The sequence below is a fragment of the Colobus angolensis genome, unplaced genomic scaffold (assembly GCF_000951035.1).
Source record: "Colobus angolensis palliatus isolate OR3802 unplaced genomic scaffold, Cang.pa_1.0 Scaffold152, whole genome shotgun sequence".
NCBI classification, from domain to species: domain Eukaryota; kingdom Metazoa; phylum Chordata; class Mammalia; order Primates; family Cercopithecidae; genus Colobus; species Colobus angolensis.
Window position 1 is genome coordinate 4681321 of NW_012114622.1, and position 12741 is coordinate 4694061.

Genomic DNA, 12741 nt, shown 5'->3' on the forward strand with positions numbered 1-12741 from the left:
AAACTATCATCAGCACAAACAGACAACCTACAGAATAGGAGAAAATTTTTGCAATCTATCCATCTGACAAAGGTCTAATATCCACAATTTACATGAAACAAGCAAATTTGCAAGAAAAAACAAACAACCCCATTAAAAAGTGGACAAAGGATATGAACAGACACTTCTCTATGAAAAGACGTACATGTGGCCAACAAACATATGAAAAAAAGCTCAACATCACTTATCACTAATTGTCAGAGAAATGCAAATCAAAACCACAATGAGATGCCATCTCCTGCCAGTCAGAATGGTGATTATTAAAAAGTCAACAAAAAGCAGATGCTGGCAAGGTTGCAAAGAAATAGGAATACTTTTACACTGTTGGTGGGAATGTAAATTAGTTCAACCATTGTGGAAGACAGTGTGGTGATTCCTCAAAGATTTAGAACTGGAAATACCTTTTGATCCAGCATCTCATTACTGGGTATATACCTAAAGGAATGTAAATCATTCTGTTATAAAGATACATGCATGTGTATGTTCATTGCAACACTATTTATAATAGCAAAGACATGGAATCAACCCACATGTGCACCAATGATAGACTGGATAAGGAAAATGTGGTACATACACAACATGGAATACTATGCAGCCATGAAAAGGAATGAGATCATGTCCTTTGCAGGCATATGGATGAAGCTGGAAGTCATTATCCTCAGGAAACTAACTGAGGAACAGAAAACCACACACTGCATATTCTCATAAGTGAGAGCTGAATAATGAGAACACATGGACATAAGGAGAGGAACAACACACACTGGGGCCCATCAGGGGAGGTTAGGTGGGGGGGTAGAGCATTAGGGAAAACAGCTAATGCATGCTGGACTTAATACCTAAGTGATGGGATGATAGGTGCAGCAAATCACTATGGCACGTGTTTACCTATGTATCAAAACTGCACATCCTGCATATATGTACCCCAGAACTTAAAAAGATAATTAAAAACAAAAGTAAAATGCAAAGGAGTATGTATGAGAGAGACAATCCTGATCCTAAAGTTAAGTATTTGCTACCCAGCCCATGTGCTAATATGTATAAGTGATAGAAATTCTTCAGAAATAAGCAGTGAACTTAAGGGAAAAAAACACTTTTTTTCCCCCAGGTCACACTGTAGTTCATATCAATCGTTGTTGATACAAATGAGTAGGATGAATGCCATTAAAGCAACTACACTTCCCCCTCCCTTTATATATTTTTCGTAGCAGTGCATCTTTCTAGAAAACAACCACTCTCCCTCACCTGGTTTTTTCTCTCTTAATCAATAGCAAGTACTTTGCAAAATTGCAGAATGGATTTGTAATCAAGTCAAAAACCTGGAAAAGAACAATGCTACTGCACTATAGAAACCTTTGACCTTGACGTCTTGAACATCACTTCCTAAACCCTTAGCTGACCAGCAGACTATGAGAAATAAATTATCATGTTTAACATGAAATTACATTTCCCAAAAAGTCCATTTTTACATTCTAATGTTCTCACTCAAAATGCACACGGGAATGTCATTAAAAGAAATGTTATAGACAGAAAGTTAATGTTTCTAATATTACTTGCAGAATAAAACAATATTAAGAAAGAGGAATTGCAGAGATGACAGTTGATCAAAATATAATTTCCTTCTAATGTTATCACATACCCATAAAAATAATCAAAAGGAAATGACGAGTTGTAGTAACCATGATTTCTTAAATGGAAATAGGCCATACTTTGAGTAATTCAAATTTTACTAATTACAATAATTTCTTGAAATGCAGAATATGAAATTATAGGACAACATTAACTTGACAAACTTAACATGGAATGTCTGCTATGAAAATCAAAAGTATTTAAATTCCCTAAGCTTTTAGTAGCAAAACCACTTCAGCCAAGCATGAGTTGTTCTTTATCTCTCTCAAAGATGCAATAGCAAAGTAGTCGAGGACATTTAGCGATCTTGTCCTGACAAATAACCAATTCACCTTTTTTCCCAGTATATTCTTAAGTATTGATTTTACCAAGTGAACTCAGACATGTGTCACACTTATCCAATACAGATCCTTTTCCTTGGAAATGTAGTTTGAACATCAATCAGTCACCTGGCCTTTCACCTTCAATTTCTATTGCCACTGTCTGTCAACTATTAAAGCTTGCCCATTTCTCCAAATGTTATTTTTAGAAACTGAAATATACCATGACCATTGTGAAAAATTTGTTTCTTGGAAAAGCGTGCAAATGTTCACATGATTAAATTCCTTCATTACAATTACTTTTCTGAATTGAAAACTAGTTAAAGCTTATAAATACATATTTCAAAGACCTCTAGGTATTTTCTGTTAAAATCTATTTCCTGAATAATATTACCACTTGTAATATTACCAGTTTGAGGAAGACAACATTAAAAAATATTCAAGCTAAGTGGCATTGTTATAAGTGTCGTCAAAAGGAGCAGAAGGCTTCCGATCTGGCTGAATCCAATGAGAGGCACAGAATGACACCCACCTTGAGCTGCAGGCCTCCTGGGACAAGCGTGTTTGCTGGAAGGCTTTTAATGTGTTGGTAGACATAAGAGGAGAATTGCTCCTGCTCAGCCTGTAATTGGGGGCCAAGTTTAGAGAGATGACCTCTGTTGCTTTTGATAGCTGTCTGCAATTCATCAATCAGCCTGCTCACCTGAAGGGGTTAAATTACAAGAGTTGTTAGCGAGAAGTAATTGTTGATGTCACACCTATTAGATTTTTGAGTACCTAGCTTGATGGGGGGAAAATGACTTCAATACAAGAATTTGAGTACAGATCTATCCTCAAGTAAAAACAATGAAAGAGATATACATTCCTACATCTACTTCTCTTTATGAAAAAATGCCTAATATTTTCACTTCAGTACTATGGCATAGGTAGCCCTTCACAATTGTTGCATGAAAAATATCTCTGGATATGAAAAGAAACATATACATTTGACAAGTTTGCAAAGGACTTTTAAACTGCTTAACAAAATAAAACCCTCCTAGGACTTTAAATAATCCAATATACGTAACCTACAACCAAATATTTCATTTCACTACATGTACCTTCATTTTTAGAATATTTTATTTTATTATGTGTAACATTTACATTTTCAATATATATATTAAATTCATTATCATTTTGTTGACCTTTAAAATTAACCTATTATCTTCCTCCCAAATATTCCAGTACTTTTTCCCACATTTCATAGATGCAATTTTCTAAAATGTATATAACTTCAAAGACAATGCTCTGTTCTGGAAAATATTTTAAATATATATTAATGTCAAAATAAAACACATAGTTTTTCCAGAAACACCAAAGGCTAAGGATTCTGTAACCTTGATTTTTAAATTTCTAGACTTCTACTCTGTATATTTTAGACAGACATATGAGCCTTACTTGTGGATTATTAATAGCAGTAGTTAACATTTTAACCCATATAGTTTACAAATTAAGAATCATTACCATTCTTTGACTCTTCACTGTTTCATGTAACTTATATTCTCTCTAGTAGGCTGGATTCTTACATAAACACTGGTTGATATTATGGTAGTGACCAAAAGAGATGAAGAACAGAAATCTACTTCATCTGTGATTCTTCAAAGTAACCAAATTAGACCCATTTCGAATTATGAATAAGTTTGAATAGAGCACTGACATTGAAAACGTGGGTTAAAATCTTGGCTTCATCGCTTACTGACTGGGAAACTTTGCACAGGTAATAAAATCATTGTCTACAAATGAAGAATAACACTCACTTTACATACTGATAATTAAATGAGATGAAAAAATGGAGAGCACACTGTCTAACCTATAGTAAGTGGCCAATGTACTGGTATATTTTTATAGTGTTTCCTGTTTAAAATCTGTTTAAAATCTAGGTGTTTTCTGCATATCAAGTTTTAATTTTTTATTTCTTGGTCTGTCTTTTCCATCTCTATCGCTATTTCACAGGAGGAAGACAGAAATTCCAAACTATTTGCTGTCTAGATCCTACAGCTCATTTCAGTGTTCACAGATAAAATGGAAAATCCTTCTAAAAGTATCTTCCCTGTACTTACATCTCATCCACTTCTCTGTCAGCTAAAAATATGGTATTTGCCCCAGCCTATATTCTAATTCTGACGTTAAATCCATTGTTTCTATCCCTTCTACAGAGCATTCAGGGAAGTTAGTGACAGCCAGTGTGCACTATTACTCACATGACTTAAATATGTATTATCTACTCTACCTATTTAGTTCAAGTTTATATGTATATCTATTACATATACATTTCAATTACATTTGACTTTTACCAAGACCTTTGCAAGCATTACATGCATAGAAACAAGTTAACTTAAAATGATTCCTATTTTACTTTTGTTTCCCATATCTCTCTTATTTGTCCCAATGTAATAAATTGTCTACTCAATTTAAATAATCCTTTCTTCTAAATAAAGGGTTGACAAATTTGTTTTAAAAAGGGTCACATAGTAAATATTTTTGGCTTTGTAGGCCATAAGGTATCTGTCAAAATTATATAACTCTACAGTTGTATTTGGAAAGCAGACACAGACAATATGTAAATGAATGGGCATGCCTGTGTGAAAATAAAACTTCATATACAAAAAAAAAAAAGCTGCGGGCTAGATTTGTCCCCAGGGCTATATTTTGCAGATCCCTCTTCTAAATATGTAAATGTCCTATCCATTCTTTCATTTCTTTTAAGTGATACTTTGGTTCTAGCCCTCAATCCCCTCATCCCCCTCCCCAGTTTGGATTAACAAAATATCTCCTAAGTGGTCTCCCTGTTTCCATCTCTTCCTCTCCATGCCATTAGGCCACCTCCACCAAATTAATCCACCTTGAAAAGTATATTAAACCCCCTAGTTGCTCCCTCAGATTCTTGAGCTTGGTACTCAAGATTCTAAGACCTTTTATAATCTGATCCCCACTTGGTTTCACGGCTCATATTCCCATCAGACCCCTCTCCTCTAACCAAATGTCTCTTCTCACTGTCCCCTTGCACACACATACACACATCCCTTCCATTTCTAAAGTATCATAAGTTAGATAATGTTTAACCCAACACTCTGATCTCATAAATGAGGAAATTCCACCCCAGAAAAGTTAATTTGCCGAGGATACTCAGATAATTAATACTGGCGCTGAAATTAAAGTGTATGTCCCTGGATGCCTAGGCCATAGTTTTATAACTCATTCTTCTTTTATATCCAAGTCCACTAATCAGAAACCCCACTTCCTCTGGCAGACCTTCCAGCACTTAGTACCTGGATATTACCATCTGGCACTCAAAGTCAGCTGTTTATTGTTCATTCTTTACTAATAATTCTATTAGTATTATATGTGACATATATGTGACATCAGAATTCCTATGTGATTTGCTTTGGCCAGTGAAATATGAACAGAAGTAATATATGCCACTTCTTAGCAGAAGTTTTAAGAACCATTGTGCAGTTCTACCATCGCTCTCTTCCCCCTGCCCACCCCACCCCATGAAAACAGTAATGTCCCAATAGGAACTGCTCCTTCAAGCCATATCCCAGACTGAGAAAGACATTCTGGTGAGAGCCACAAACAACCTGTAGCCAACATGTAAGGTGAGCAAAAAATGAATACTTGTTTTAAGTCACTCAGCTATTGGGCCCCTTGACTTATGCAGCACAATCTACCAAAAGCTGATAAACACATTGCATTCTGCTAAATCTCTACAATCCCATATAACTTATATAGTAGGTTACTAAGAGTCAGCCCTTAACTGTAAATTCAAATGAGAGTCTAGAGAAATTTCTATTGTCTATTCATAAGGAAGCCCCTCATGCCAGTGGAATTTGGACAAAACTTTGGATATCATGGGAATGGAAGGCAGAGACAATACAGGGAGGTCAGGAGGAATCCTAAAGGAAACAGAAAAAGAAAATGAGATAAAGAAAACAAAATTAACGAAAAGAAGAAATGAAAAGGAGGGAAGAAATTAAAAGGAGAAGGTGATTGGGGGAAATGAGAAGGGAAGAAAGAGAAAGAAGATGTGAAAAAGAAAAGAATATTATTTATAGGCTATAAAATCCAGTGACAGGTTTCTCTCATTATCCTTCTTTTACTACTTTTTGGAATGAATTTCTGTGCTTTCCATAGTACTGTTAATCCTACAAGAAAGTTGTAACATTTAAAATATGAAAATGATAGATGATCCAGTATTAGTCTATGCTTTCAGCCTCATCTTCACCACCAGATCATACTACCCTCTAGCAGTATTATCCTAAAAAAAGATGGATAATAGTGTATAACATCCTTGAAGCTAAAGACCAATACTGGACAAGGTGGCTGGCATTTATGGTTATCTGATGAAATTAAAATCCAAGAACCAAAAGCCCTAAATAGAAGGATTCCATTTCCGAAAAATACTGGTCCTCTCTGCACCCATCTCCAGCATCATGTGATTTGGGAAGATATAATGTTATGCAGTCTTTAAAGTCTACTAAGTATCATGCATTGTATTTCACTACTCAATTATAATGTTGTCTATAATTTCATGTACTGCACCTTGTGCTATAGCAAGTCACCAAAAAAAAAAAAAAAAAAAAACACACACACACACACACACACAAAGGGAGGAAACTCAGACTTTGATTTGAGGGCATTTTTATACATGACTGGTTTTACTGTCACAATCTATAGTCTTTCACTGATAGGGGATTTCATGTGACATCAAAAATCAACCAACCATACAATTGATGATGTCATTTGCACTCTAAAGGGCTATTGGCTAAAGTCTTAAAAGTTTCATCTGGGATAGATTTTTGGTGCTTCAAAAACCTTCTCTACTATTTTTATTGGATCCAGGATAATCTGTTAACATATGTGAAACAAAATTACACCAATTATCACCTGATTTTAAAAAATAACTTAAAACTCTCAAGGTATCTGGTAGAGATTAACATATCTTAAGCACAGGAGAAAATATATCAAGAATCCTGCCACTGACATTTTGATAATGTTTCCATTCAGTTTTACTCAAACTTTATGTTACTTTACATATTCATAAGGTCTTTTATCCCCAAAGTGTTACGTTTTGTCCTCAGTTATTATGATAACATGTCATCCTAAAAGACAACTCTACACATGAAACAACTCATATACTAAAATCAGCTAGGTAATATAATACTCCTGAATTATTTTACATAATATGATTTTTTCCTCAAGTCACAGATATTGCTAAAAGGGAAAAAATATTCTTTAAAATTCTTCATCATGAATCTTTTTTTTTGCTGAAATCCTTTTTTTTTCCTCTACAAAGGCAATGTGAATAGGGGTAAAAGAAGACAAAACTTGACCTTTTGTGATCCCAGCATTAATGGGTCTGTTCATAATTCAATCTATGTGTGTGTGGGGGCATCCATGTGGAAACATAGAGGCCTGAGAGACATAAAGCCTTTCCCTTTAAACATTATCTGACCCTATCAGTCCCATTCACAAAAGAAGGCTTACGTATGCATATGTTGAAAAAATGCACTATCTCATTGTGCAGCAGAAAGCCTACACATTCGACTCTTCATTCTCCGTGGAAATGCAGCACGGAAGTGATACTTGTACAGAATTTGGGAGAGTGACAAATAAGCAGAAGGTAGCAAAAAAATATTGAATATTCTGGTGAGAAAACGAACCCAAACTTCTGAAAGAATACAAATGTGCACATGTCTATAAACATACAGACAGGTTTTTGCATAACATGTAGGGCAGTTTGATCATGTTTGTATGGTGCATGCATGCAACCTTTGAATTCAATTCAATTCTCAAGATGATTTATAGTCAGAGCAAAGTGTTACTCTGTTTATAATCAGTCTTCAAAAGCAGACATGTTAAAGCTATGCATTTCTGAGCCATACATTGTGAATACTGTACATTGGTTATTATTAATGACTCTTTGAGGAGCTCCTGGTTTTTCTAGTGATGAGTTCAGCTGTCAGCCTGAATTCTGTGTGGGCTTGAATCCACCTATGTTATTAAAGAGAACTCCAGAGCACTTTGCACAGAACTGTCACTTGAAATCAGCACAAAGGGTGGTGGCCTCTATACTAGCAACGTCATCTAGGCATGTAACACACGGAATGGTCTCAAAGCCAGGTCAGCACTTCAATTTAAGATTAAGAAACTTTCTAATTAACAACATATTTAAGCTGAACCAGAAAGGAGGCAGGGAAATAAAATTAGTATTTTAAACTGCTTAAAATCTCTTCTTGGTTTCAGGGTCAATAATACAATGTTTTAAGGGGTAAGAAGGAAACATAACCCTATTTTGTTGAATGAAGATTGGAAAAGACATGGGAGCATGAGAGCAAAGTGAACTATGTCTTGATTTGGAAGTTGAGCTGGCGTAACTAACCAGGAAATCTGAAGTGTGTAGCACCTCTTATTGCCAGCACTTCAAATACTACCAAATTTTTGTGGATTTTTTTTTTTTTTTTTTTTTGACCCAGAGTCTCACTCTGTCACCCAGGCTGGAGTACAGTGGCATGGGCTCGGCTCACTGCAACCTCTGTCTCCCGGGTTCAAGTGATTCTCCTGCCTCAGCCTCCCAAGTAGCTGGGATTACAGGCATGCACAACCATGCCCAGCTAATTTTTTGTATTTTTAGTAAAGATGGGTTTCACCACGTTGGCCAGGCTGGTCTCGAACCCCTGGTCTCAAGTGATCTGCCCGCCTCAGCCTCCCAAAGTGCTGGGACTACAGGCCTGAGCCACCACACCTGGCCCAAATACTACCACATTTTATTTTATTTTATTTTTTTTATTTTTTATTTTATTTTATTTTATTTTATTTTATTTTTTTTAATTATACTTTAAGTTCTAGGGTACATGTGCATAACGTGCAGGTTTGTTACATATGTATACTACCTGATATAAATGATGAATTGATGGGTGCTGACGAGTTGATGGGTGCAGCACACCAACATTGCACAAGTATACTACCACATTTTTAATAGCTTCCTAGAACCCTTCTGAGATGGGAAATATTTTGGAGGTAGATTTAACCTATTTTCAGCCAGAGGTCCTTTATGTGCTGCTTTTAGGCCTATACAACAATCTAACATCCCCATCCACTCATGGGAGAAGGAACAATTGAAAATAGACAACTTCAATGTCTTCATAACTCTTCTAGCAATGGGTTTATGTTGATAGCAACAAGGATGATGTCTACTATACCTATGGGGACAGCTATGACACTGTGTCTCATAGACCTCTAACTGCAGGAGCATAAGCGACCATGGGTCCCATCTATGGTGCTCTGAAATCCATCCCCAGGTTAGCATCAATGCCTGAAGATATTAAGGCAGGTCTATCCCTGAGAGTCACAGGACTCCTCTGATGGCCAAGTTTGGCTCAAAAATCCACCAACAGTTTTGCCAAACCCTTAGACTTCACAGTGGTCCAGGATGTTTCTACCCAGCCTTCCTTTCCTCCCTCATTTGGGGTCAGACCTGCATTTCAGTCTGACAGATTTCTCAGCCTTATCCAGTGCTCTCTCCATTTTCTCTCATACGCATTTCTTCTAATAACATTCTACACATTTAATGTCATTTTGGTACCTACACGATACAGAACCTAGAATAATGCACTTTTATACTGATAATAATAAGTCATATGCAAATTTCCAAAAGGCTTAATGTGGCAGGGCACAGTGGCTCACCTCTGTAATCCCAGCACTTTGGGAAGCCAAAGGGAGGAGATCACTTGAGGCCAGGAGTTCAAGAACAGCCTGGGCAACACAGCAAGACTTTATCTTTACAAAAACTTTTTTAAATGAGCTGGGCATGGTGGTATATGCCTAAAGTCCCAGTTACTCAGGAGGCTGAAGCAAGAGGATCATTTGAGCCCAGGAGTTCAAGGCTGCAGTGAGCTATGATCACACTGCTGCATTCCAGTCTAGGTAACAGAGAGCGAGCCTATCTCTAAAATAAAAAAAAAAAATTTTTAAAAATTAAAAAGAGCTTAATGTACTTTAACATACATCATCACCTCAAAGTGGTTTTATGATGCATACATTACTGTTACTCCCAAATTTCATGTGGAAAAATTATGTGAAATAAAACAAGATTTTAAGATAAAACTGTAGGCAGCAGAAGATCTAAATCTCAGATGTTATGATATTTAATTTGGGGTTTGAGAATTGTCCAGGAATGTATTTGTATAAAAATCATAGGGAAAATATTGAAGTAATTTCACCACCAAATTTTTCCTTTCTCTTTTCCATCAGGATTTCCTTTCTCTGTATGTTGATTAGACTTTATGTTTTAGCCCTCAATTTTTAGACTTTTTCTAATCACAAGTTTTTTAAGCTATTCAATAGTCTAACTTCCTCATCCACTCATGGGGTAAGAAACAACTGAAAATAGTGTCATTTTAAATGCCTTGATAACTCACCTGGCAAGAGAGCTATGTTAGTGGTAACAAGGACTTTTCTAAAAAGAGTCTTTTAGATTTTTTCTAACAAAAAGTTAGAACTTACACATCCAGATTAATATAATCACTTTCCAAGTAAGCACACAGAAATTATCTTCAGAGGCTATGGAATATATTTAGAAAGTGTCATATGAACACACACACACAAACATAAACATACATGAATATGTATTCTCCTCACTGTGTATTTGATATTTGAAGTAAACAAAAGGCTTTTTGAGCCAGAGCTGAAAAAGCAAATATATAACTAAATAAGGCATTGTGTAAGAAGAACACTGAAATACATAGTGCTAAAAAAATGAAGATGACAATAACAAAGAAGAAACACCAAATAAGCATAATTGCCATTAGATTTTCCAGAAAAGATAATTATCATTTCCAATGTTGCTAACAAGGTAAGATTAAAAATTACATATTTGCTATACTGATCATTTTCCAAAGCCACTTCAAGTTTTCAGTCCATTGAAATTATAATTTTGCATAAAATATCAAAAGGCAAAATAATTACAATGTTTAAAAGGAAGAAAATAATCTGTTATTCTTTTACAATATTTTCTATTTAATCTCTAATAATAATTGATATTGCTATAGATATTATTTTAATTATACTAATTAATCTAGAGAGACTTCTTTGCATTTCCCAAAGTTTCCAAGATACATGGTAGATTCATTTTTAACTTACTGTGAAAATGTAATTAAATTATCCAATTCTGGTAAAACATTTTTCAAACACAGAGAATGATGTTTTTTCAAATTTATAATTAACAACCTAGTCTTGTAACTTGTTAATATTCAGGAGAATGAGTCAGAACTATAATTTAAATCTGTGTTATTGCTATTTATTACATTTTAGAAATGGTTTAACTTTAATTTTCCTTATGAAATATTATCTACTGAGATGGCTAATCGATTTTTACAATATAGTCTTTAATACCAGACAAGTATGTCCCAAATACTAATATGGTCTCTAATGTAAGAATAGATTTTACACAGGAAAATTTGGTGCATGCTACTTGTTCATCTATTACAAAACACATGGTTAGTAAGGAAGATGCAATCATAATGGCAAGAAATATCAAAACTCTGAAGCTTGAATGCATTTCTTTACCAAAATATCAAAAAAGAAATATATGAGAAGTTTATTTTTAAAATATTCACATTATCTTATTTCTGAAGTTACTTTGGATTTCTACTGACAGAAGTACATGGAAATTAGAAAATTCACTTTCTTTCCTTAGAAAGATTAAACGCCTTTGCATTCCAGGAAACGACATGAAAATCATTTTCCCCTTTTGTCTAACACTAATTTTGTATTATTTCATTTATGGAATATGCTGTCAACTTCACAGCATGAGCTTTGAAGAGAAGAAGGTTTGCTTTAATAATAATATTGTTCTTCATTACAATATTGCCTACAGAATCTTCTGATTAGCTCACTTAGGATTAACATTTGTAAACTATAGTTTTCCCTTGATAAAATATAACTTTGTTAGTATTTCTAAAATTCAGAACAATAACTCTATTCTTAGAAAACCAGATATAACAGCAAGATTTAGTATTTATCAAAAATTCAAAAAATGTTTTAATGTTTTTCCTATGTTGGTAGGTTTTATAACTTCCAATTTCAAGTTGCACGTAACAATTTACCAATTTAGGAAACTTATGAGAAAATATTCATGAGACTTTTTTCAGAAAATTATACTTTGATTTATTCTTTTAAGCATGCAATTATTTTTCATGCTGTCTATACCAAAGTAAAATTTATCTTAATTTTAAAATTAGTGTTCATTGCAAGTTTTTTGGTTTTTTGTTTGTTTGTTTGTTTGTTTTTTGAGACAGAGTCTCTGTGTTGCCCAGGCTGGAGTGCAGTGGCGCAATCTCGGCTCACTGCAACCTCTGCCTCCCGGGTTCAAGCAATTCTCCTGCCTCAGCCTCCAGAGTATCTGGGATTACAGGTGTGTGCCGCAATGCCCAGCTAATTTTTGTATTTTTAGTAAAGACAGGGTCTCACCATGTCGGTTAGGCTGGTCTCAAACTCCTGACCCTGTGATCCGCCCGCCTCGGCCTCCCAAAGTGCGGGGATTACAGGTGTAAGCCATTGCGCGTGACCCTCACTGCAGTTTTAAAATACAGTTTACAAAGTTATTTCCTTACTTCTTCATGTTCCTTATGGTGTTCCTTTGCTGTCATTGAAAGAATGACTTTTTCTGTAATTTTCTCCTTCTGTTCATTCATGGCCAGGTTCAGCTAGAAAAAAT

The 12741-nt window shown here is 35.0% G+C and overlaps 1 protein-coding gene across 1 annotated transcript in view; it reads right to left on the reverse strand.

Moving 5' to 3' along the window:
- LOC105507765 overlaps positions 1–12741 on the reverse strand; it is a 288182-nt gene that overhangs the window by 170215 nt on the left and 105226 nt on the right. The window contains exons 3-4 of the mRNA XM_011936412.1: positions 12638–12730; positions 2518–2688 (exon numbers count right to left, since the gene is read on the reverse strand). Of these exons, the coding sequence (XP_011791802.1) occupies positions 2518–2688; positions 12638–12730 (264 nt within the window). The remainder of the gene's footprint in view (positions 1–2517; positions 2689–12637; positions 12731–12741) is intronic.